Source organism: Euphorbia lathyris, chromosome 7 (genome assembly GCF_963576675.1).
Source record: "Euphorbia lathyris chromosome 7, ddEupLath1.1, whole genome shotgun sequence".
Classification (NCBI taxonomy): domain Eukaryota; kingdom Viridiplantae; phylum Streptophyta; class Magnoliopsida; order Malpighiales; family Euphorbiaceae; genus Euphorbia; species Euphorbia lathyris.
In genome coordinates, this window is record NC_088916.1 from 33,590,341 (window position 1) to 33,618,064 (window position 27,724).

At 39.3% G+C, this 27,724-nt stretch overlaps 1 protein-coding gene across 1 annotated transcript; it reads right to left on the reverse strand.

The window, feature by feature from the left end:
* Nucleotides 1-17,774: 17,774 nt before the first annotated feature.
* LOC136201404 (ACT domain-containing protein ACR3) lies at nucleotides 17,775-20,862 on the reverse strand. Its single transcript, XM_065992068.1, has 8 exons — nucleotides 20,607-20,862; nucleotides 19,669-19,757; nucleotides 19,543-19,588; nucleotides 19,344-19,458; nucleotides 19,202-19,269; nucleotides 18,511-19,119; nucleotides 18,303-18,407; nucleotides 17,775-18,229 (listed from the first exon to the last, which is right to left on the reverse strand). The coding sequence occupies exons 2-8, from the start codon at nucleotides 19,737-19,739 to the stop codon at nucleotides 17,882-17,884; spliced, it is 1,362 nt and encodes a 453-aa protein (XP_065848140.1). The 5' UTR covers nucleotides 19,740-19,757; nucleotides 20,607-20,862; the 3' UTR covers nucleotides 17,775-17,881.
* Nucleotides 20,863-27,724: the final 6,862 nt, after the last annotated feature.

Genomic DNA, 27,724 nt, shown 5'->3' on the forward strand with positions numbered 1-27,724 from the left:
ATAGATATCTGGACAGTTACGTGGATCCAATGAAAGGGAGTTCATTAGGATTGGGGATCCGATTTGAGATAACAGGATGGGTAGATTCATCCTTGTCACCTGTTCATCTCATTGGTATTAATAGGTATAACTAATCCTCAGACTCAAAGGAATGTTAATTGGTCATTCTGAATTACTGAATGTGAGACTTTGATCCTATTGTAACACGATCCTTAACAGAGATGACTCTAGGGTGTGAACAGCAAAGGTTGGGTGTCACAGGAGGTAATTTCAGGATAGTTATACATTGGATTGAGCATTTATCACTCCCGATAAATGGGAGATACATCCAAGGATCGCTTGTGGAAGACTCGACTCTAAATCCTTGCAAGGTGATAGTTTAAGACTTGAAATACAAATTTCACTTAACCTATCTATTTGAGTTGACTCGGCCTTTACAAGTAAAACGAACGTCTCGCTATATGTGACTTGACATCATCCATAGTCATAAGATTCAGTTCAAGGATATAGTTGATAAAGGATCGAATTATACTGTAACTAATACGGAAAGGTTAACGACAGAATCAACCTGTCTTCTTATGGCTCTGGGGGAATGATTACAGACTTGCTAATCACATACTCTGTACATCATTCCGTTATGCAAAGATTAAATATAATTCTTTGAAAATTAATTTAATAGTTGCATTCGGCCAGAAGTAATAAGAACCTAATGGGTCACACATAAGACTTGGAACCTAAAAGAGAGATAGATGTTAATTAATTGATGGAAGCCCAATTGAGCCCAATAAGGCCCATGGACCATAAGGGGGGGTCGAAATTCATGTATAATACAATGATTAATTTGATTTTAATCAATCCTAATTAGATTAGGATTATGAATTAAATTAATTAAAAGATAAATAAGTTAGGAGTTTTAATTAGATTATAATACTCCTATTATTATCCAATAAGGTTATTATTATTATCCTTAATATATTAGATATATAATGAGATAATAATTAGGAATTCTATTCCGAATTGAATTCCTATTCAGTAACCTAATTCTATCTAACTAGGGATTAGATACAAGAGATTATAAATACCCCCCTGTATAGGAATTTCAGAAAGCACAAGCTAAAATCCCTAGAGTGATTTTCGAAATCTACTATAGTGCAAGAGAGAGAATTTTCGACCCCCAGTTCGAGGACGAGATTTTCTACGGCTTCCTTCCGATCAATTGATTTCATCTATTTCTTTTATCCTTGATCTTGTGTTGATTAATTAGAGGCAATCTACTTTGGTTGATATTCAACGGTTGATTCTAACTTAATCTTCCTGTGTTTTATTTTGTGCTTGGGAACTCGGAGAAGAGTTGTGGGCACTTCATTAACAACGGTAGATTGATCATCAAAAGGTAATTATTCTTATCCCTCTTTATATGAAATAACGATTAACAGATCCTAGGGTTAATGAAAATAGGTTAAAATTTTTATATTTCCGCTGCTATACCTTAGCCTAATTTCCAACAATTAGGAAACCACTGCGCCGATTTAAGAAGATCAAAAAGTCAGCAACTGAGTGGGTATTCATTACTTTTAAGTATGAACGTCTGACGAATTTCTATTACATGTGTGGGCTGCTTGGCCACACAGATCGTTTTTGTGAACAAAGGTTTATTACACCGGCACAGAATGTTTCACTTGAATGGGGGGAGTGGCTTAAGGCGCCAATGCGCAAGGGACAGGAGCAACAGGGCTCGAAATGGCTTCGGGAGCCGGGTGGTCGGATGGGACTACAACAACAACCGTAAGTGGCTAAGCAGAAATTGCTGGAGGATATCACAAATGTGCTGGTTGTGAATGCTCAACCCAGTTCCCAGGGGTGTCAGGTGGTTGATGAAGTTCAAGCTATGGAAGTAGCTTCAAATGTGGAACAGGAAAACACTATATTGGAGTTTGTGGATGATCGTAAACATAGGAGGGCTAATGGGGAGCCTGTGGTGATTGAGCGGGTAACGGTAACTAAAGATTCGCCTATTTCCTTTGATGTTCAGGATGCGGGTGCTTCTTCTTTTAATGATGCGGCGAGGCCTGAAGACCAGGTCCGCCGAACCACATGAGTTGTCTTAGTTGGAACTGCCGGGGGTTAGGCAATCCTCGTGCAGTTCGGTCGTTGGGAGAGGTTCTAAGGGCTTCTAAGCCGGATGTGATCTTTCTCATGGAGACTCTTGTGGAGGTTCAGAAGATTGAATCGATTCATCATAAGTTTGGTTATGCAGGCAGTTTTAGTGTGAATTGTAGAGGTAGAAGTGGCGGTCTTACTGTTTTGTGGAAGGATTCTATTGAAGCTTCGGTGAACTCGTATTCGGATCACCATATTGAAATCCAAATACGTGATTCACTGATGGGGGATTGGAGATTGGTTGGATTTTATGGATTTGCTGACAGGAATCGACAGAGAGAGTCATGGAGTTTGCTTAATTCAATTGCTTCTATATCTGTGCTTCCCTGGGTGATTCTTGGGGATTTTAATTGCATTCTAAAACAGGAGGAAAAGAAAGGAGGGTTGTTGTATCCTAACTATTTAATGCAAGCATTTCAGGATGCTATTTTCTCAAATGGACTGGAAGAGTTACAGATGGAGGGTGAAGTGTTTACTTGGGAAAGGAGTAGGGGAACGGATTTTTGGATTCAGGAAAAACTGGATCATGCATTTGCTTCTTCGGAGTGGATTGATCAACATTCCGCTTATAAGCTGACGACGCTACTGAGTAATTATTCTGACCATTTACCTATACATCTGCAGTTTAAATCTCGTGTTGGGGTGATTAGAAAGCGTCGTTTTAAGTTTGAGCAAGCCTGGCTGCATGAGGAAGGGTTCGTGGATATGGTTCGAAGAGTGTGGAGGGATGGTGGTAGTAGCTCAGTTTTATCTAAACTTGCTGCATCCGCTGATTCGATGGAGCAATGGGGAGTAGGCTGGCGGGGCAGGTTCACTCGTCGGATAGTAGGGTGTAAAAAAAGGCTTGCTAGGCTTCGTAGTGCAGAAGATACTGAGGGGGTTAGAGCATATTTTGAGGTCAAATGAAGTTTAGATCAGCTGTTGAGAATGGAAGAGGATTATTGGAGGCAGAGGGCAAAGGCATTTTGGTTGAAAGGGGGGGGGGATCAAAATTCTAAATTTTTCCATGCCTGTATTAAAGCTAGGAAGAAGAGGAATCAACTTTCTCAAATTAAGGATGATCATGGTGTTGCCTATACTGACCCTGAAGGAATAGGTACTATTATCCAAACTTATTTTGAGAATTTATTTTCTTCTTCAGTTCCTGTGTGCTCATCTTCTTCTTCTCCTCATTCTGATGTGACGGAAGTTATTGAGAATTTGGTTACAAGCGATATGAATGAGCAGCTTATTGCTCCATTTTCCGTTGAGGAATTTCGTACTGCTGTATTCCAAATGCACACGGATAAATCTCCTGGTCCTGATGGACTTAATTCGGGATTTTTCAGCATTTTTGGCCCGATATTAGAATGGATGTTTTTTTAGCTTGTAGGGAGTGGCTGAATTGTGGTCAATTTCCAGTGCATTTAAGCGACACTATTATTGTGTTAATTCCTAAGGTGGAGAAGCCTGAAAAGATGACAGTTTTGAGGCCTATCTCTTTGTGTAATGTGTTGTACAAAATTGTTGCCAAGGTGTTAGCCAATCGGTTGAAAGTGATACTTCCTGATATTATATCGGATACTCAATCTGCCTTTGTCCCAGGGAGGTCAATTGTTGACAGTGTTTAGCTTGCATTTGAGGCAATTCACTATATGAAAAGGAAGAATATGGGCAATCAAGGGCAGGTGGCGTTAAAGATTGATATCAGTAAAGCCTATGACAGAGTTGATTGGGGATTTCTGAAGTCTATAATGGTACGTATGGGTTTTCACACGATTTGGTTTGATTGGATAATGATGTGTGTTGGCTCAGTTAAGTATTCGGTCTCTGTCAATGGGGACTTTGTCGGTCCTATTATTCCACAAAGGGGCCTAAGGCAAGGTGATCCGTTACCACCTTATTTATTTATTTATGTGCTGAGGTGCTATCTAGATTAATTAAGAAAGCGGAACAGGGCAATTTACTACATAGTTGTCGTGTTGCAAGGCATGCACCTAGCATATCTCACTTGTTCTTCACTGATGATATATTCCTCTTCTTTAATGCATCTGTTGAAGAGTGTAGGGTGGTTCAAGATATTCTGATGGCTTATGAGGCAGCATCTGGTCAGGCAGTGAATTTGCAGAAGTCTGGAATCTTTTTTAGCAGCAATGTGGCTGATGATGCCCGTGATCAGGTATGCAATTTATTAAATGTGCATTCCCCTCTGAATACTGGGCGCTATTTAGGACTCCCTTTTTTAATTGGGAGGTCTAAGACCAACAGTTTTGGCTTTCTTAAGGATAGGTTCCGTAAGAGATTTGGTAGTTGGAGTTTCAAATTTCTTTCAATGGCTAGTAGGGATGTACTTTTAAAATCTGTTGCCCAGGCATTGCCTTCATTTTGTATGAGCACATTCTTTTACCTAAAGCCACCTGTGAGGAGTTGCAGAGAATGATGAATTCGTTCTGGTGGGGTACAAAGAGTGGTGTGGGTAGATGTATGCACTGGTTTAGTTGGCACAGGCTGTGCCATGCTAAGGAATATGGAGGCCTAGGATTTCGAGATCTTAGGGAATTTAATATCTCCCTTTTAGGTAAACAAGGGTGGAAGTTAATATCAAAACCACATATTATGGTGAGTCGGGTTCTCAAAGCTAAATATTTTATGAATGATTCATTTTTGACCTCCAAATTAGGCAATTATCCTAGTTATGTTTGGAGGAGTGTGTGGGAGGCTAAGTCGGTTCTTCGGAAAGTCTTGTGATGGAAGATTGGAGATGGGGCTGATGTATCTGTGTGGAATGACCCATGGCTTAAGGATTGTATGGATTTTAAGGTTCAATCCCCTATCATTGCGGGGTTTGAGAACTTCGAGTATCAGATTTAATGGTCGAACATATGCGTGTATGGGATATGGGAAGGATTGAGGGTGTGTTAAATCCGGATGAAGTTGAGGAAGTGTGTAAAATTGTATTACCATATCATACGCAACAGGACTGTTTGATTTGGAACTGGACTAAGGATGGGGTTTACACCTCTAAGTCTGGGTATAAGTGTTTGCAAGAAACACGAGTGACAGAGTGGAGGATGGGGGCATGGAAGAGGCTATGGAATTTGTTTATTCCGCCTAAGTTTAAGCTGTTCCTTTGGCGGCTTTGTGTACATTGCTTGCCAACCCGATGTCGACTCAGCGGAAGAAATGTTGGTGTTCCCTTAACTTGTGTTTTATGTTTGCAGGCTTATGAGGACGACGAGCATCTGTTCTTCTGCTGTTTATTTGCTGTTGCTTGCTGGCGTGTGGCGAATGTGGCTGAAAATGCATATCAAGAGGATACAGTTAGTGATTGGTTATTGCGGCTCTGTATTCATGGGTCGGAGGAGGCTGTCACTCGGGCTGCTGCTGTATTATGAACGGTTTGGTCAGTTCGAAATACTATTTTATGGAATGGAGGTGCAACAATTGCCACTGATGCTGTTAATGCGTCGGCTCAATACATCCAGGATTGGCGGCAGTTCAATATGCTGGGTTCTCGATCGATTCGAACTGCTGTTTCTGCTCCAACGCGATGGCGATGTCCGACAGCTGGTGTTATTAAGTGTAATGTTGATGCCTCACTATTTGAACAGGAGAAACACTATGGTTCCGAGGCTGTTATTCGCCGTTCCGAGGGACAGTTTGTGGCGTTACGGTCTTCGCACGATGTGGGGCTTGTACCTGCGAGCTTGGCGGAAGCTGTCGGGCTAAGACACGCACTTGTGTGGGTAAGCTCCCTTAATTATGATCGTGTTGAGTTCGAGGTGGATGCTAAAGCTGTAACTGACAGTCTATTCTCGTCTAAGATTGATGTGTCTGAGTTTAGAACTGTTATTAGTGATTGTAAACGTCTTATCGCTCAAAAGCCTAATTTTCGGGTTTCGTTTATTCCAAGGTTAGCGAATGGGGTAGCTCATATTGTAGCTAAACACGCCCTTTCCAATGCTAATACTTATGTTTCTTTCTCCGTCCCTAGTTGGTTAGAGGACGCGCTATGTAAGGATCGTTTTCATTAATTCAAGTTAACAGGTTTGATTAAAAACAATAACTAAAAACTAAATCAAAATAAAAAAATAACAAAAAGTGGAGAAAAGTGGCTATCAGATCCCATAACCATGTACACGTAGTTAGACACATAACCATGTACACGTAGTTAGACACTGCAACTTTAGATTTTCGGGAGATTTAGGGGGTGTTTGGTTGAAACTTTTCATATTTCTGTTTGCCTTTTCACTTCAAAAGAGAGTTTTAGGTGTTTGGTTAGTGACCTCCTATTTGCCTTTTACATCTAAAAAGTATTTTTTTACAAAAGCAAGGAATCACAACTTTTTGAAAAAGCAACATTTTCTAACAGTAAACAACAAACTGTAACAGCAAACAACAAACAACAAACAGTAGATAACACAAACGGGCCATCTAAATGATTTTAGGTCACTTTTGGTTCGTTCTAGAGATCCGAAAAATATAATTTCCAAAATTAATTTCGAATTTATTATAGATTAATATTTATGTATGAGATTAGCATGGAAATAAATTCGTTAGAACAATCAATAAAATTAAATTAAGGGATGAAATGTAAAAATACCCCTAATACAACTTTTTTCCTCCCCACCTTTTAAAAGAGCAAAAGCGGACTCGACACATCCATCCTACATCGCATTAATCAAGTACATACATCACATAAAGTAAGGAATAAAGGAAAAAAGACACACAAAGATAAAGCAAAAAGGCATGCGGCCCAGAAGAAAGCCTTTATCTAAAAAGGGTCGAAAGCCCATAAATAAAGAGTTACACAAAATAAATACAAGGCTCAACGCCACCAAAAAGTTAAAGGCTTGACGCCACCAAATTACAAGGCTCGACGCCACCAGAATACAAGGCTTGGGGATACCAAAAAACAAGGCTTGAGGCCGTCAAAATACATAAGGCTCGAGGCCACTAAAATACACAAATGCTTGCAGCCATCAGAACGCTTCAGGAAGAAACCAAGCTAATATCCCCGCATTCACTTTATGCTTCACATAAGGGTTAAGGCTGAACAAAGATTTCTTGTCTACTCTAGAACCGCCCGACTCCAGATGTTGAAGAACCATGCATTGATGGAAAGTCAACATTGTCTTCTTTCGACGAGTGGTCCCTTCTCGGAGCAATGTCATTTCCTTCTTCAATTTCGCCACTTCTTCCTCAACAGAGATGGCTTTCGCCAGGGCATCGCTTGCAATCTGTGACTGCTTGGCAATGAGTTTCTCAATCTCTTCTTTCAGTTGGAGATTCAAATTAGCCAACTCAGTGACATGCGCCTCAAACCCTCGAGCTGATGTCAAAGCTTTGGCAAGATTACTGTGAGTGGCACCAAGGTCGGCGGCGATGGCTTCCTTTTCTTGGGCTAAGGCTCTCACCTGCGCCTCCAACTCTCACCTCCCGGCCTGCTCCTTCTCCCACTTACCCTTCCAGGTCTTAATCTCTAGTCTTCGATGCTCAGAGCGGTCCCGATGGCTCAACATCTTGGCTTCCAACTCCTACTGCTGATCCAAGGTCTGGGTCAGTTTGATCGCGATCTGCCCAAAGAAAAACAAGATTAGACAAGACAAAGGAATTGAAAGGAGAAAATTTAAGCAAAAACAAACCGCACTACTAGAACCCACAACACGACTAATCGCCCTGAAGGCCGATCCCCTCGATTCTCTTGCGCTCGCTAGGAACCAGCGCTACTCAACACACAGTTGGACATATCAGCGTCAAGACTTATCCCTCAAACAAATTCCAAGAACAAACCTATTTTCAGTTCCATATCCTTAACAAAATTAGAGTCAAGAGCGCATCGACGAGAGGTCTCTAGAGCCTGGCTAATAGCGAGGAAAGAGGATCAGTACGAGAGCGCTTGGAGTAGGGCTCCCCCTCAACAGGGCCTTCCATATCGACCACCATAACATCATTGTAATGGGCCCCTAGGTCGACCGATACCTCACCACTTCTTTAGTCATCGCCAGCAGTCATGTCACACACTTTGCGAGATGCTGACTTAGAAGGAGACATAACAGGCTCAGACTTCCCTCCCTTCACCGGTACAACTCCTTTTCTTTCAACCTAAGCACCGCCTCCTCCCAACAGACCTTCACTCTCGAAGAAGGTATAGTCTAGCACCTGGTCAAACAGGTTATCACCACCCTGATCCATGATCACTGGCTCGAGGTCGATGGGGAACTCTAAATGATCAAAGTCGGCATCCCAAACAGCAACACCGGCTCTAGACATATCTCCAAAACAAAAGACCAAATTAGTAAAATTGTAAAAGCCATGTGTAACGCCCCTCTCCTCCTCCCCAAAACCACAGTACCAACCCGATTCATGGGCATACTATGTAATCGTCACTTCGATGGCTTCTAATGTTGGTCCCTTATAACGTTACAAGTATAGTTCCAAGGGGGGGTTAGGAACTATTTTAAAAAAATTTAAGTTAGGGCAGACATCTTTTTCGTGAGAAAAAGGTTTTAACAGCGGCGCTGAGTGAATAACAAGATACTGGCTTAGTCAACTAGTGACTAGGTCAGTTTCTTTACTTGAGTCAGGAGATAGCACTAAGAGTCTATTCCTGAGCTCAGATATTCAATGCGCACAACTCAGCTTGAACTCTTTACTTGGTCAGTTTTTGTTTAAGCAAGCAATAAATATATAAAGGAGTTTAAGGTTAGAAATATGTTACTCAACAGATTTATCCAGGTTCGGCCTCCAAGCCTACGTCCTGTCCCCGGAACACGTTCCGAGATTTCGAATTCTCTACTGAGCTCTTTAACGGTAGAGCATCAAACCTTTTACAATCTTAGCAACTGAGTATAACAAGAGTACCTTCCTCTATACCTCTACTCAATCCTAATCTCTCGCTGAGTACTATAACCGAGTACTCAGCCTCTCCTTTCTAATCTCTAGAAATGATAAGTGTTTGTCCTAAACAACGATTGCTAAGACACCTTAGATGATTGAATAATCACTCTAGACTTTTACACAAAAGATATGAAATGTAGTGTAAGATTGCTTAGCTTTTTCTTGCAGAACTTTGCGTAGAGATTTGGTCAGCGTAATGGCTTGATCAAGTTCTGTGTTGAATGAAGCAACTGAAGGGCACTGAGAATAGGAGACCATTTGCTCGTTGGTTTTTATTTGCTCAGTGTGAAGCTGAGCAAAAAGCATTTTGACTTCATCAGAAGTTGCATAGCGCGTGTTCGCAGCTGACAAAGTCTGAACTTGTTCTTGAAGAGCGTTGAGATGTTGAACTATTGTCAGCTGGATCTCAGCCAGCTTTGCGATGGAATCCTGCTTAGCTTGCTGTGCTTGAAAGGTAACGATGACACTCAGCAAGTCCTTGAATCCCTTAACTTCGTTGAGAAGCTGAGTTACATGGGAGAGCTGAGTTGTCTCAGCAATAGAAGACCCAACAGCAGGTGGAGTGGTTTGATGAAGGTCTTTGATTAGTGTTTGCACCGAGTCGATGATTCTTTTTCCAGACTCGGTGGCATGCAAGTAGCTAAGAGGGCCTTCATTAACTTGCCTTGTTGCCTCAGTATGACCGGTTGGAAGAGGAGTCAGAGGAATAACGTGGTCAGTGACTGGAAGTGTGCTTTCAATCTGCACTTGAGGTTCTGGTAGAACTGATTGATCGGCAGATGTGTTGATTGGAGAAGAGGTAATTATAATGCTATCTGTGTTGACAGGGGCAGGAATGTTTTGAGTCAGCACAATGCTTGGATTGACAGCATTTACAGGAATTGACTCAACTTGACTTGTTGAGTTGGCGGAAGCATTCAAGTCGGCGTGTTCCTTTGGTGAAGAAATAGAGGCTTGCTTTTCAAGGGAAGCCGATGGAGTAGAAGATGGTTGTTTTCTGAAAAATTTCAGCTTGAGTTTAGAAGGGTCTTGGGTCGGCTTCTGAATAACAAAGTCAGGAATAGTTGGTATTTGGACAGGAGGGTCAATGACAGACTTCTGACTTGCCTTAATCAATCTTCTTCTTCGAGGAGGGGTGTCAGCTTGTATAGATTCTCCTGAGTGAGAGGGAGAAGTTTCCTCTTGATCAGCATTAAGCTGGTCAGCTTGTTCTTGTTCTTTTCCAGCAACCAACTCAGTATTGGTTGGCTCAGCTCCAACCTCACTAGCTGTCTCCTCAGTGTCCTCAGCGTCATCCTGACCGCTTGCTTCTTGTTGTTCTTCATCTTCTGTACTATCACCATCTAACTCTTCCTCAACTTGTGCAATGAACTGATCGTCCAGATGCACATCATCTTCTTGATGCTCAGCTACAGTTCCTAGACACTGTGTGTAGTGAGAATCACCAGGCACAACGACGTCAGTAGGGATAGCATCAATATGAGTCAGTGTAGAAGACTTTTGCTTCTTTTGAGGTTGCTCATCAGCATCTGTTCTTTCCTCAATTTCAGGCTCATCTTGCCTGCTCCTTTTCTCAGCTGACTTAGGTCTCTCCTGACCTGGTTCAGCAGCTGACTTAGGCTTCTTGGCCTGAAGCTCAGCCTTCTTTGAAGGAGTCCCAACAGCTTTCCTCTTGTGGGCAGCTGGAGCCTTTGTCCTTTTGCTTTGCTTTGGAGCTGTTTCCTCAGCTTGTTGTTCAGCAGCAACTTGTTGTTCAGCAGCAGCTTTTCCTTTCTTTAGTGGCTGATTGTACTTCAAAGCCCTCAGCGAAGCAGCTATTATCTCAGATCCTCTAGCCTTTGTATCCTGAGATAGATCAATTTGATGATCTAAGAGGATTCTGGTGATGAGCGATCCCAGCCTGAGAGTTCCAGTGCTCCTTAGGAACCCAGCAATCAAGAATACTGGCATATTGATCGGCTTGTATGTCAGCATATGCCATATGAAGCATTGCTCAAAGTTCGTTGCTGAGGTGGTACAGTTGATCTTGGGATAAATGAAGTAGGTCAGCAAGTAGTGAGCCATCTTTTGGTGCTGACCCATTGAGGTACTTGAGATTTCTCCAGAATGACCAGGGGGCTTGCAAAAGTTGACTTCGTAGTTAGTGTCATCCTGATCTCCAGTTCTTCTCAGTTTTGCTCCCTCATTTTTCAACTTCAGCAAATTCGCCAAATAGGTGGGATTGTTGAAAATCGTTTTCTCCCTTACCACTGTTGCTAGATAGTCCTGGTTATCATCAGCAACTCGGAGATTGTTGTAGAACTCCCTTACTAGGTCAGGATAGGTGTGATCTCTAATGGAGAACAGCTCTGTCTAGCCATTCTTCGATATCCATTCGCAGAAGGGTTGTTCGGATGTCACGAAGGCCTCAGAAACCCATCGTGAGAAGTCTACCTTCCATTCGCTAATGTCTTCAAATACCTTGGTATAGGTTCTGGCTTTGGTCGGCTTTCCTTTAGATGAGGTAGCTTGGCCAGCTTTGCCTTTGCTCGGCGTAGTGACCTTGGTAGTTTCAGGCACAGTAGTTTGCCTGGAGGGTTCATCGGAGCTGGTCTTAGGGTGACCGGCACCGGAGATGTTAACAGAAACTCTAGTCATTGTTTCAGAAAAAGATTGGGAAGCTTTGAGAGTTTTTAGAGAGAGAATGCTTTGCCAAAGAATTCGGTAAGTGTAAAGAAAATAAAAAATGGGGATTTACCCATTATTTATAGCGGTGAAGAGTGGATCTTATCGAATCCATGTGTCAGTTTTGCCTTGGGATTGTCAACCGACAAAGATCCTGGCTTTTATGACACATTCAGCGCATACGTCATCCTAGGTGGCTATTCACGTGCTTTTGCATTTAATGCAACGGATCTAACACTCAGCGTTTAGAATACTAAGGGTTTTATATTCTGAGTAGTCAGTAGTATATGAAAGGATGATTTCTCAGTTTGAGATTACTACTCGGTGTGCATATTAACTCAGTATTGATATTTATTTTGCGTTAAGTACTCAACATAACAATCACTCAGCATGCATTTGCATAAATCATTCAGCAAAGTAATTCACTCAGCATAAATTTTCATTTTAGAACAGGAATTTACTGAAGAGGATTAAACATACCAATGGCTTCTCTCAGTATCTAAACTGTTCACGAGCCAGTGGCTTTGTGAAAATATCCGCAAGCTGCTCATCCGTTGGGACGTAGGTCAGCTTTATCTCACCCTTGAGTACATGGTCTCTAATGAAGTGATGTCTTATGCTGACATGCTTCATCCTGCTGTGTTGAATTGGGTTCTTTGATAGATCAATTGCACTTTTGTTGTCGCATTTGACCTCAATTGTCTTTGTTTGAACACCATAGTCTTCAAGCTGTTGCTTAATCCATAGGACTTGAGCAACACAGTGACCAGCAGCAATGTACTCAGCTTCAGTGGTAGACAAGGCTACTGACGCCTGCTTCTTGCTGAACCAGGATACAAGACAGCTTCCTAAGAAATGACATCCTCCAGAGGTGCTTTTCCGTTCTAGCTTGTCTCGACCATAGTCAGCGTCAGTGTATCCAACGAGTGTAAAGCCATGAGTGTTGGGATACCATAAACCTGCGTTCACTGAGCTTTGCAAATATCTAAGGATTCTTTTTACAACTATGTAATGAGATTCCTTAGGGTTAGATTGATATCTAGCACAGTAGCATACTAAGAACTGAATGTCCGGTCTATTGGCTGTTAAGTAAAGTAGAGAGCCTATCATACCTCGATACAATTTGCTGTCTACCGACTTACCATTCTCGTCAGCGTAGAGGACAGTGTCAGTGCCCATAGGAGTGGATATTGGCTTGCAATTTTCAAAATCATATTTCTTCAATATCTCATTGTCATATTTAGCTTGACTGATGAAGATGTCATTCTTGGCCTCAGCTTCTGTTGATGAAGACTCATCACTGTCGCTCCATGTTGCCACCATTGCCTTTTTGCCGTTCTTCTTATCTTTCCTCAGCGTGGGGCAGCTTGACTTGATATGGCCGGTTTGATGACATTCAAAGCATGTAATGGGCTTTGAGTTGTCCTTCTTATATTTGCTGTCGCTGGAGTCAGCTTTATACTTATCAAACTTTCTGTAAGGCTTCTTAGAATATTTGTCATTCTTCCTGAATAGCATTTTCATCTTCCTCGTGAACATAGCCATCTCTTCATCATCTGTTGAGCTCCCATCAGTGGAGTCAGCTTTCATGACAAGAGACTTCTGCTTCTTGTCTTCAGACTTTTCCTTCACCTCGAAGTTTTTCATTGATATCTCATGGGTCAGCAGCGAGCCGATGAGTTCGTCATATTTGTAGGTGGTTAAGTCCTGAGCTTCCTCAACAGCGGTCTTCTTTGCTTGCCAGTCTTTAGGAAGACTCCTGAGTATCTTTTTGACTTGTTCTTCCTCAGTGAAGATCTTCCCAAGTCTCTTGAGCTCATTGATGATGTTGGTAAACCTTGCATTCATGTCAGATATTCCCTCATCACTGTTCATTTCGAACAGCTCGTACAGTCTCATCTGCTGGTTCACCTTGGACTCCTTTACTTTATTGGTTCCTTCGTAGGTGACCTCCAGCTTCTTCCAGATCTCTTGCGCCGACTCACAACCTGAGATTTTATTATATTCTGCAGCATCGAGCGCACAGTGAAGCATATTTATAGCCGAAGCATGATTTTGTAGCTTCTTGAGATCATCCTCTGTCCATTTGGCCTCAGCTTTAACAACTGTTAGGCCAGCCACAACTTCGATAGGTAGAAATGGACCTTGGACTATGGATAGCCAGGCACTCATATTTGTAGCCTGAATGAAATTTTTCATCCTATTCTTCCAGAAGGTATAGTTAGACCCGAAGAATAGGGGAGGCCGAGTGATGGACAGCCCTTCAGGTAAGATCTGAGTTGTTTGGTTTCCTGGGAGAAACCGAGTACTGTTTTCGCCCATAGTGGGGATCAGCTCAAGGTTGTTAAACCTTTTACAGTGAGCTTTTAGGCTCTGATACCACTTGTTGGTCCCTTATAACGTTACAAGTATAGTTCCAAGGGGGGGTTAGGAACTATTTTAAAAAAATTTAAGTTAGGGCAGACTTCTTTTTCGTGAGAAAAAGGTTTTAACAGTGGCGATGAGTGAATAGCAAGATAATGGCTTAGTCAACTAGTGACTAGGTCAGTTTCTTTACTTGAGTCTGGAGATAGCACTAAGAGTCTATTCCTGAGCTCAGATATTCAATGCGCACAACTCAGCTTGACCTCTTTACTTGGTCAGTTTTTGTTTAAGCAAGCAATAAATATATAAAGGAGTTTAAGGTTAGAAATATGTTACTCAGCAGATTTATCCAGGTTCGGCCTCCAAGCCTACGTCTTGTCCCCGGAACACGTTCTGAGATTTCGAATTCTCTACTGAGCTCTTTAACGGTAGAGCATCAAACCTTTTACAATCTTAGCAACTGAGTATAACAAGAGTACCTTCCTCTATACCTCTACTCAATCCTAATCTCTCGCTGAGTACTATAACCGAGTACTCAGCCTCTCCTTTCTAATCTCTAGAAATGATAAGTGTTTGTCCTAAACAACGATTGCTAAGACACCTTAGATGATTGAATAATCACTCTAGACTTTTACACAAGATATGAAATGTAGTGTAAGATTGCTTAGCTTTTTCTTGCAGAACTTTGCATAGAGATTTGGTCAGCGTAATGGCTTGATCAAGTTCTGTGTTGAATGAAGCAACTGAAGGGCTCTATTTATAGAGATGTCTGAGGCATTGGTCATTTCGAATTTTGAAATAACCGTTGGAGGGAAACGGCTTCATGTCGTTGTCATCCTGACTTGCTCAGAGCTCTCGGCCAATCAGATTTGAGTATCTTCTGTCCTCGGTCAGCTTTTGGTCAGCTCGGCAGAATGTCTCTCTATTTATGGTAAGGTCAACTAGACAGCATACTGTGTCGTCTGAACTTTACCCAAAGTGAAAACACTTTGTTCGGAAGTTGCTCTTAGCCAGCTGCTGTCTTGTACTCTTTGTCGAATCAACTCAGCAGCTTCGTCCCGAAGTTGTTCCACGAAGGTCTTCTAGATCCTTCTTCCGCTGAGTTGCGTTTTGTACATAACGACAGCGTTTTGACATACGTGGGCCGAGTTGCCTTAAACTGTTTGACTTGGGCTTTGACTTCCGTATTGGGCTTTGGGCCTTTTAAACTTTGTATCTTATAAACAATTTAACTCAACATTGAACAAACACATTAGTAGAATAAATCAAAGCATTTAAACTTTGTGTTTGGAATATGTTTTTAATTCTACTTAAACAATTTTGTCAAATGTGGAAAGGTGTTTCAACATCTAGGTCAGCCCAATCTTGGCGCAACATGCCTCGACACTCTAGGAACTTCCGAAGATAACCTTTTTTCCAACCTTCAAGACAAGAAGCTTTCTAAGTCTTATACATAAACCATCCACTGGTCAAGTACGCCTCAATAAGATCATCGACTTGCAACTTGGTCTGAGCGGGGATCACATTCAGCCAGTTCACCAGCCTTTCATTGTCCTCAGTGAAACCCCCATTGCACTATCCAAGTACTTGGACATGTCAGATTCATATTCCAATTCGTGTTCAAGGGCAAAGACAAATCAGCCATATGCACCTTAATAAACCGATGTCTCCACTCCAAGACCTTCGATTTCAGCCCTCCCAACTGTTTAAAGTGAGGATTTTGAAAACTCACATGCTGCGATTTGCGCACCTTCAAGGGCGTAAAGAACCAATAAAAAAACTGCCCCCGTCAAATGATAGCCTTCTTCACAACAGAGGGAGTACATCGCCACCATTAATCTCCACCCATTCCCCATAATCTGAGCAAGAGTGAGATTAAACTCACGTAACAACTTCACGAAGAAAGGAAGAAGAGACAGTCGAAGCCCAACATCCAATTGGTCCTCATAAAGATACATCTCATTTCTCTAGCAATGTGCCGTTAGCCTTTTCCTGAATGCCCAGAGCCTCTAAAATCAGCGATTTCCCAAGACGATACACCAAATCCATCGCTCCCAGATCATGGGGATAATTATACTGTGAGCTTCATCCACAAACTTATTATTCGGTGCACGTGGCCTATTCTCAACCCCAGGACGAAGATCGGCCGATGAACTACTGTTGCTAGACCCCGAGGCCACAAATAGTCCCGCATGTTCTAATAAATATCACCCAAGGAGACACCCTTCGCCGCGACATGAGAAGCAAGTTCGGTAGTCACCACCACTCGATTCTTAAGAATCTCACTGTTTCCAGGACACGGCAAGAACGGCTCTCTCCGCGAGACAACCTGTTTCCCTCCTGCAACTTCCCCACCAGAACTCCCCGACGTTAAAGGCCCTACTTCATCTTGCGCACCTCTACTGCCACTATTGGACATACTCCAACAACCACAACCCGTTCCCAAAAGGAGGAAGAAAAAGGCACAGTAAAAGATAAAAGGTAGAGCACTGACCTCGTCACCGATGAGCAATTAAAGAGGAGGTAGCAACCACACCAACAACCTCACAAAGCAGCAACAAAAGATCGAGAACACAAGCAGCAGAGGAAAAGAAGTGAACGCAAGGAACAACTAGAACCATAAAAGGTTAAAAAGAGCTTCCTTTTATACTATGACTTGCGCAGATGAAAGGTCCAACCTAGGGATGGTAAAAAAGTCGTAGTAAAAGAACCTTGACTTGTAATGATTGCTCTGCAGGACCCAATCAAAAAAAGGGGGGCTAATAATGACAACAAATAAAAGTAGCCGCCATTGTAATAAAGACAACAAATAATTTCAAACGCATGTTAAAAGATCCGGCAAAAAACATAATTACAGAGCGCCAACATCGACTGAAGCTAAGTGCCTCACACCCCAGTGACTCACCCAACAGCAGGAGAAGGAGCATCTGATGAAGTATGTGAGAAAGCTCTCCCTGCTAACCATCGACCTCAGTCCCCGATCTCAGATCCCGTTGGGTCCGAACCCAACTCACCGCCTCCAGGCTCTTAGCCTAGAGGAACTACAAGGGTGGACTAGCTCCGATCCTAGGAAATTATTGGCACCTTAAACCTTGCGTAGTTTAAAAATTGACACCTTAAACAATTATTGACATGTCAAATTTTGTCAAATTGTCATATGAGTATTTTTATATTTTTAGAAATTAATATTATACGCAAATGAATTTCGCATTCAACACCCTCATTAATCAATTCATCCAACTCATACGACTCTCTCCCCCTTTTCTATTTCTCTCTCCACAACTCCCTCTCTCTCCCTCAATATCGGAAAATTATTAGGAAATCCTGGTCTTCCATATCAAATGGAGGACCCCAATATACATTTTAACATGTATAGTGTGGATCACATATCTTATTTGTCTATAGTGCTCAGTCCAATAATAATAAAAAGGGACAAAAGAAAAAAAAAACAGTTGTAATGGAAACCAAAAATTCTTGCATCATCTGGCTGTTTGAGTTATGATCCTTGTCGATTCACAAGGGTACTGGAATCTAAAAGGCTAAAAGCCTTGGTAGTTAAAGGAGAATGAGCTCTCAACTTAGATACGAATTATAGCCAACAACTCAATGAAATGTGAGTACGAGCATCTTTTGTGAAACTCAATCCAAGTGAACTTTTACTGCTGGATGGCAAAAAAAAAAAAAAAAAGTAAAAAATAACTTGAGAATTGTCAAAAAGCTAGGTAAGTAGGATCTGTATTTGAGTTAATACATGCCTTGTTTGGGGGCTGCCCATATTGTTTTATTTATTGCTGTATATGCAATCTGAAATAGGTCAAGGTAAAAACTTTTCAAACAAGTTACCGAAGAAAAAACTGGTTTTGGCCCATCCTTTGGTTGGAGGTTGTTGTTGAGTTGGAGAGGGAGAGGGAGAGGGAGAGGGAGAGGGAGTTTTCTTAACATTGAGCATCATAGTGTGTCCGATTTCTTTCCGAAGAGCTTCAATTGTTTTGATATCCACTGTATTTCCTGAAGCATCTCTCACATAGAATACATTCACTGCTTTCTCGCCTACTGTTGTTACCCCTGCTCTTGATACTGTTAATCCATTCTCTCTCAGAATCCTTGTTACTTGTGATAGCAACCCTACTCTATCCTTGCCACACACTTCTAAACTCAACCCCTGAATCATCATTTATCCAATTAATACATTAATTAATAAATACTCTCAATTAGTAATATAGGTATGTATGTACCTCGCATACTCTTCTCTGAATGGCTGCTTCCAGGCATTTTATGACTCTCTCTTTTTCTACTTGAGTATCAAGTATGCAACCATCCATGTGACGGATATAATACTCCTGCAATGCAATGCAATGCATATATAGTCTTTAAAAAAGAAGAAGCAATTGGTGGCATATATATATATATATATATATATATATATATATAAAAGAAGGTTACCTGCAATGCATAGGGAGCATTAGATGAGATATTGGCATGGAAAACAACGTACTGCATGTCAGTGAGAGTGCACACTATGTCGAATAGCAATTTGGCTCTATCTTTGCAGCTAACTGTAACTACTGAGTAACCCTTTTCTTCACACCTTTCAACTGTTATCTTTGGCTTTAAACATCCACCATATGGAGAATGAGAATAATCAACTTCTCTATCCTCATCCTCATAATCTCTATCTGCAAATAACATTTGGTGCAGTCTCCTGTCAACATGTGTGAACCCCATTGACAAACTAGTGCGTGATCGTGCTGCTTTGTCATCGCACCCTCTTAGAATGTTCTTAAGCTGCTCTTCCATAATTGACATTCTACTTCCCTCTTCCACTTCCACTTCCACACCACATGTCACATAAACAACACATGCTATTCTTCTGTTATGTGTCCAAACTTCCGCAGCAGCTACATTCAAGTCAAGGTTCGCAAGGATTGCTGTAATCTCAGATAACAGCCCTGGACGGTCCCACCCTATCAGTTCAATGGCTGTGTAATTCCCTACTGAATGCACTCCCACCCTTTTCACTTCTTCTTTCTTGTACTCCTTTGGACCTAATGCCTTTTTTCAATACAACTCACTACTTTTTAATCACTACATTACAATATTAGATTAATTAGCTCAACATAAACCACCACCATACCTTCTCTATGTACTCAATGGTTTTACTGTCACTGATCTTCTTTCCTTGTTGGTCGGTCACATGAAATACTGTTCATTCAAAACTTAACTTTAAGGTTGAGTTAGGATGAAGATGAATAAAAGAAAGTTGGTTGAATACATACTGTCCATGAACCATCCTCCATCTGAGGAGATGTAAGCTTTGGTGATGATAAGGTCAATATCAGATAGAATTTGCACAACTTCTAGAAGTATTCCTGGTTTGTTCATGCTGTCAACCTATTTCATGAATTAATCTTTTTTTCTGATTAAAACCTACTTAATGTTGTTATTAGAACCTCAAGAAGGAGTACATGTACATACCTTAATTAGAGTAGAGTCTTTGCAAGTATTGTTGTCTACTGATACCCTGCAATAAAAAACAGGGAGAATATAATTATTAAGAAATTAAAAATTAAAAATAAAATAGAATGTACAATTGATAAGTACCTTGGAGGATTGATTCTAGTGCTTAAATTCTCATACTCAGGATCAAAATATGGCCAGCAAACTTTAGCCATTGAAAGTAGTTAGTTGTCCTGTTTGATTGAGGTAATAATTTAGTGAGTGAGGTAAAAGGTGAAAATGTTAGGCATGATCTGATTGAGAAGAAATGAGGTTGATTAAGAAACAGCTCTAGCAGTTAAACATATATAGGCATTGTTTGACTGCTCATTAATGAAATATAAACCCACCCCATGTACAAGTAGGACCACATTTATTTATTTGTATGAAAATAAACAAAAATATTTGAAGGTGGAGCTTGTGATTGTCATTAACAACAAATATATATAATATATATATCACTTTCAAGAATAAGTAACACAAAGCAAGTGGGTCTTCCCCATTTGATTCCCTGCCCTGCCCACAATTGTAATAGTATAATTTTATGCAGGAAATTAAACCATTTAATGAGAGGGGTCCATTAATTGATTGATGCAGTCAAAATGAGAAATGGTTTTATGCTTAAGTAAAGACACAACTGAATAAAGAGTGAAGCCAAGCCGACCAAACAAACAAGAAAAACACCACTACTTTTTCAGATATTGATTCCTTTAATTTGACAAAGGACACTCACTCATCCGTATCCCTACAGTCAGATAAAACCCCATCTCCATTAGTCTCTAAAACTGCTTTCACATGATTAACAAAACGACTCTTCATTTTGACTATTTTGGTGTATTCAAGTTCAATTGCGTTCAATTTGTAAAGAATTCATATCAGTTACGCAAGCGACAAAAAAAACAGAAAAATAAAAGGAAAGCAAGGAGAAATTATATCCACAGCTGAAACTCATAATAAAGATAAACAAAGAAAGAGTGAAACTAGTTAAAATATCCAATAATCAAACAGAAAAATCATGAAGCAGAAGAAGAAATTGAACTGACCAGAGCAGACCAGACCCTGTTCTTGAAAGTTGGAGGGAGGAAGAAGGAGAGAATAAGTGAGAAATATAATTAGCTAGCTATGTATGCTTTCTGTGTTGGATGAGCACTTTGAGTAGTGGTGATGGCGTGGCGTTGATTCGGAAAATGAATTCATTAATCATAAATAAATAAATATTCTCTTCAATGTATGCGATGCGATGCGATGCGGCGACCATACATCTCTCTTCTTTTCCCACTCTCACTTACTCACCTCCACTCCATTCATCTTATATTTTAGGGATGTGCTGTCAAAATAGTTCTAAAGTTTTTAGTGAGATTTAATATTCAAAATAGTATTAATATAGACTTAACGATTGGAACATAATATCAATTTAGGCTTAACGTTTACAATACAACATCAATTTAGGAATTACGTACAAAATGACACCAATATAGACTTAACATTTACAAAATAATACGAATTTAAACTTAACGTTTATAAAATATATCTAATTTAAGATAAACGTCACAATTAATCATATTATATTCTTTTTCTATTAACTTGATATGTTATCTTTTTATTTAATTCTATATTTTTATTTATTATAATACAATTAATTAGTATTTTTGTCCATTAAAACTTTATTTTTTTTATCACGCCCCTGCTTCTTGAATTAAAAGTCAGTTTTGGTTCTAATATATTTGTCAATTCACACAAAATTAGTCCTTAATTTTTCCGCAGCAAGATCATGACAATTTCAATCTCAAAATCACTTCATCCTTGTTTTTTTAATCTCAGTTTCATGTCTGTCTAAATTAACTTTGATGAAAAACAAATATAAAATCTTAATAGGCAATAATACTAATTAATTGTATTATAATAAATAACAATATAGAACTAAATAAAAAGATAACGTATCAAGTTAATAGGAAAAAAATATAATATGATTAATTGTGACCTTTAGTGTAAATTAGATATATTTTGTAAACGTTAAGCCTATATTAGTGCTATTTTGTACGTAATTCCTAAATTGATGTTATGTTATAAATGTTAAGTCTATATTGGTGCTATTTTGAACGTTGAGCCTAAATTGATACTTCCCCAAAAACCTTAGACCTATTTAAGTACCTTATCCTCATATTTTAATTAAATTGTCTAAAATATTTTACTGTATTATTAATGTATCAAATATTTTTGTTTTGTTAGTAATGTACTAAATATCTAAATATTTAACGTATACGTTTCAATCGAAATACAGATTTAACCATAACGTATGAAATTATGTAAATTTAGCACTAACGTCTCTGAGTAAGATCAATTTTAACCCTACGTTATCGAAAATTTGAAAAGATTTGTTTGACTATTATTTAGTCACGTCAGATCTTCTAAACTAGCTTGTTGATAAATTGAATCAGTTTCACACATTTTTTTTTGTAACTATATTGATAATATAGTAAAATATTTTAAACATTTTCAAAAAAACTCTACCTGCTACCTATAAATTAATCACAATTTATTTTTAAATTGTCTAAAATATTTTACTATGTTATTAATGCACTAAATATTTATTTTGTTAGTAATGCACTAAATATTTAACCGTAACGTTTCAAGTGAAATACAGATTTAGCCATAATGTATGAAATTGTGCGAATTTAGCGCTAACGTTTCCAAGAGATATCAATTTTAAGCATACGTTACCGAAAATTTGAAAAAAAAAAAGTTGACTGTTATTTAGCCACATCAGACCTTCTAAACCAGTTTGTCGATAAATTGAATCAGTTTCATACATTTGTTCGTAACTATATTAATAATAGAGTAAAATATTTTAGACAGTTTCAAAAAACTAAACCTGTTACATATAAATTAATCACAATTTTTTTTGAAAATGTCTAAAATATTTTACTCTGTTATTAATATACTAAATATTTTTTTTATTAGTAATACACTAAATATTTAATCGTAACGTTTCAAGTGAAATGCAAATTTATCCATAACGTATGAAATTGTGCAAATTTAATCCTAACGTTTCCAAGCAAAATTAAATTTAAATTTTAAACAAAATTTTATAAAATAATAATTCAATAACATTATTGTAATATAATTTTATTTTTATAAAATGATAAATTAATTTCTATTTATATTTATTTTATAAATCTAATTTTTATTTTTATAAAATAATAATAAAAATTAATATTTGTTGGGTTTTTGGACCGGAATCCCATTACCACGCCAATGGCGCCGTAATGAGTTAATCTTATTGAAAACAATTTCTTTTAGAGAAAAAATTTTCAACCAGATCTAATGGGTTTTACCCCAAACAAAGGTTTAATCCTTATATTTCTATTAAGTCCAAAATCCATTTATGTCTTGTCTCTTACCTCACCTCTAAAACTTGCATCTTTATCAATCACGATCAAAAAGAAAGTGAACTGCTATATATCGCAACTATTATACTTTTCATCGCACCTTTTGACATTTATGCCCTCTTCACAATTTCAAACCAAAAACCAAAAACTCTCAAATCCTCTCTAGCTTTTTTAGCTTTTCAAAAAACCCGACCTAAAACGACATGCCACCAAAGGAAGGAAGGGGAAAAGGCTTTATGAAGGTTTCGGTAAGTTTTATTTTTAAAAAAATGTCCGAAATCACGGGATCCGCCCGTGGTGGCAACGACATCGTAAGGTGGAAAGCATGGCGCACTCGTTCCACCATTAGGTGGAATGAGTGGCGCACCAGTTCCAGCGTAAGGCGGAACTTGGTGCCACGCTCGTTCCACCTAATGGTGGAACGAGCGGCGCATCTGTTTGGCCCTACGGCCCAACGGAACGCGCTGTCCGTTTGGCCGTTGGGCCAAATGATTGCGGCGCACAGGTCGGCCCTGGGGCCGACCCGCATGCCACAACCATTCGGAAGTCCGTTTAGGCCCAGTGGCCAAACGGACATGGCGTTCCGTTTAGGCCCAACGGCCAAACGAGAAATTGAGTATATTAAAAAAAATGCGTTATTTGCTTATATATATATATATATATTTGTTTTATAGGCTGATATTGCTGAGGCCCGATCTAGACACAGGCATACAAGGTCACGTGTTATGACTGCCTCTACCCGGAGCAACGGACGGAGCAGATATTGATGGGGGATGCCCAGAGGGCACAGATTGAACACGACGAGCGTGTTAGACGTGAGGAGATGGCGGATGCTGTGGAGATGGACGGAGATGACTCTATGCCTCCTCAGAGTGCTTCTTCTGTGCGAGTACATCCTCACACAGTGACGAGGGGTAGTGACGGACGTTTTGCTTCTACAGCAGGATCGTCTTCGGGTGAGAATTTTAAATTTAGTTATTATTATGTGATTTATTCGTGATTAGTAGAAAATATACGAATATTTTGAAATGAGTTTACTGCAATTTCAGGTAGCAGCAAGCGCTCGAGGAGTGCTGGAGAGGATGACTGGATCGTGAAGACCCCGGTTCTTGGGGGTACATCAGATGGTCTTGTGATCCCGAGCTTTCTGGGACATATTGCCCATGCTATCTAAAGCGGGCAGGATAGGGGCCTCCTCAGGTGTCAGACACGCTCAGTCTATTATGGGAAGCTGTGTGTATGGCACGGTGGTGCTTCTAGGGAGATCCAGACGCGTATAGCGTCATCTGGATTGTCCCATTTACCAGGTATCATGTATGCCCACATCGATGCGCCCCTGATTGCGGCTTTTGTGGAGCGGTGGTAGCCAGACACATCATCATTCCACATACCGTTTGGTGAGATGAGCATTATGTTGCATGATGTGTGGCAGATTTTGCGTATCCCCATCGATGGGGCTATGGTGACTGCTGAGGCGAGTATTGAGGATCTTCAGTCTTGTGTGATGGAGTTGTTTGGTATGACTCGGGATGAGTTGTTGAACGGTCACTACTTTAACGGCGATATACGATCGGCTTCCGTCCTGGAGTATTGTCAAGGAGATCGGATTCCTGATGCACAGGCTACAGCTTGGATGTTTCTTATGCTCGGTTGCACATTGTTCGTGGATAATAGTGGTGACCGCATTCGACCTTCCTGTCTGTTGGAGGTACATGACTCGGTAGCTGGAGCCATTGGACTCTCGTGGAGCTCAACTGCACTAGCATATCTATACCGTCATCTAGGTATTGCTAGCAGAGGAGACTACGGGTAGATCACGGGTTGTCTGACACTGCTTTAGGCATGGATTTATGAGTACTTTTCGTGCTTCAGGCCTCAGCGGGAGGGAGTTACATTGGATCCGGAGCTTCCGAGGGCTTACATGTGGCCATCTATAGCGTTGGAGAAGAGTGACTAGCCAGGTCTCTACCTTCGAACCCATCCTTCCTCATCTTATCCCTATAATTGTAGACGTGTTTAATTGTTGGGTTGTCTTCGGGATGCTTTTCTTTAACGGCTGCTAAAATAGCATAAGGCTTTGCTTGAGCCGAACTCATATCACGAAAAATTAATTTAGATACGGTACTGAGTCCGCTTATCTGCCGACTTCCCTCTAGATACACACGTAACGAATGATTGTGCTTACCAGTTAATCCAACCTTAGCCTTTATCCCCTAACCAGAAAGGTCTGGCCGTTGATAAGCTTTAATCTCAAATTTACACCTGCACGCTTTAGTTTTAGTTTGTCGTATTAACCCTGCATCATCTGTTCTTCCTCTATAGCGTTCACCCCATGAACATCTCAATTGCTTTTGCTTTCCCCCATGTTTATGCGAAGATATTATAATCTCAAACCCAATTCGAATAGCTACCTGTTTTGCCCAATTAACAACATCTTCATACGAAGGGAAAACGGTGTCTGTTATAAAACGGGAACTGTAATCAATGTCGTCGGGTTGCCAATCTTCTAAAGGTACCTAAATATATAAAAAACGCATAATTGGTATTAACAATACTCGCAAAAATTTAAAAAAATGACATTCGGGTGCATGATAGGTATTAACAATACGCGTAAAAATTAAAAAAATATAAATTTGGGGCTTATTCGGGCAGCCTGCACGTTAAAAATTAAAATTTCGAGCTTGTTCGAACCTTGTATAGGCTAAATGGGCAGGCTGCCCGTTAAAAAGCAAAAAACGGGCCAATATTGGCCTAAACAGGCAGCCTGCCCGTTCCACCGTCAGTTGGAACGGGCAGGTCACTCTGCCCGTCCCACGGCGGAACGAGGGCAACACGCGGCCCGTTCCGCAGGTGGAACGGGCGGCGCGCACTGCTCATTCCGTTGATGGAACGAGCGGCATGCGCCGCCCGTTTAGGCTAATTCCATAAAAAAATCGAAAAATGAAAAACGAATTTTCAATTTAATTTTAGATCGTAAGATTACCTCGTGTTCCAAATCATGGTCTTCGGGAATGCTCGGGTCCATTTTCGTCAAATTCGGGTTTTTATGTTTGGAAGAGAAAGAGAGAAAAAAAAATTTGAGTTTTAGAAAAAAATAAATGAGGAGGGCATAAATGTCAAAAGGGTGCGATGGAAAGAAAAAAAGTTGCGGTATATAACAATAAAATTATTACACCCATCAATGGTTGCTACTATTATTACACCTATCATCAATGGTTGCTACTATTATTATAACAATACCCAGAAGAAACCCATCAATGGTTGCTACTATTATTACACCCATCATAAAATTATCTTTTCTAATAACAATTAAAACTTAAACAAGATTCCTGTTTTATTCACATCAAAATAACAATAATAATGAATGAACCAAATTTACCATATCAATATTTTCTAATTCATATCGAGATCAACTTAATTATAAACCCACCACAACCTATCACATTGTATGTTTTCACCATTTAAATTTCTAATCATCACATCTTATTTCGGAGGGTATCAATTTGAATATGAAAATCTCTACGATCTAAAATAAACTTAAAAGGCTCAAACATGAAGGGCCTGCTTGGTACGTTATAATTGGTGTTGTAGTTAAATGCCCGTTACAATGGAGACTCAATATATTTCGTTAGTAATATATATCATTTTTTGACTTAATAGAATCACAAATAAATCACTTAATTTTTCTTTGTAAATTTATTTATGTAATGGGAATTATGAACAAAAAAGCATGAATCCTCATTACAATTAATCATTGTATTTTTATTACTAATGGCGAAATACGAAAAAAAAACATGAAAACATAAAAACCGAAAAAGTGTGAAAAAGAGAAAAATATGAAAAAAAAAACCAAAAACGAGAAAAAATGCAAAAAAAAAAAAAGAACAAAAGGGAAAAAGGCGAAAAAACATGAAAACCACGAAAAAAGAAAAATGAGAAAAAACGGAAAGAGCAAAAATGAGGAAAATAACGGAAAAAGCGAGAAACGGGACAAAACCGAAAAATGAAAAGAAAAAGGGAAAAACATGAAAACACGAAAAAAACAAAACGGAAAAATGTGAAAAACGAAAAAAACACGAAAAACATGAAAATTGCATTTAATTAAATAAACATATCTATTATAATGATAATTTCACTTTGTCAATTTTATTAAAATTTGTCAACTAAACATGATAATAAAATTATTATTCTATTCCATTATATTACACAACCAAACATGATAATAAAATTGCATTTAACTTAATTGTTGGAATTTAGAGAAGTATACTATAAATCAATTAATTAAGTGTTAATTGTTGAAATTTGGAGAGATCATTAAGCTAGTTCTTTTATACATCAAAAGATAAAGATATAATAGTATTAAATAATAATATTTATTTACATATAAATATTTATATGTGATATAAAAATAAGAGTGAGATTATTATGGTGTTTTATTAAAAAGAAAAAAATGAAATGAATGACTTATACGTGGCATTAGGGGTGAGCATCGGTTTGGTTCAGTTACTAACTAAACCGATCTGTTGGTTAATCCAACTGAGATATATCATAACTTCAAAATCGAACCGAACCGAATAAGATTAGTGACCACATATCATCAAACCGAAAATTTTCGGTTCAGTTACTGACCGAATAACCGAAAACTCATAATATTTAATTTCTTATATTTTTGTTTCATTGGTTGTCAAATAAACACCTCTACAAAAATTATGATTGAAGAAATTAAAGGACACTAAGCCAAAATTTATATACGTAAAGATAAAATATATTTT

What these genes read in the sequence shown, in the direction of transcription:
- LOC136201404 (XM_065992068.1), bottom strand. Translation starts at nt 19,739, where the DNA reads ATGGCTAAAGTTTGCTGGCCATATTTTGATCCTGAGTATGAGAATTTA. An exon ending in ACTAGAATCAATCCTCCAAG is followed by an intron (nt 19,589 to 19,668) that starts GTACTTATCAAT and finishes TTTTTATTGCAG; the next exon opens with GGTATCAGTAGACAACAATA. An exon ending in TTCAGAGAAGAGTATGCGAG is followed by an intron (nt 18,230 to 18,302) that starts GTACATACATAC and finishes ATGATGATTCAG; the next exon opens with GGGTTGAGTTTAGAAGTGTG.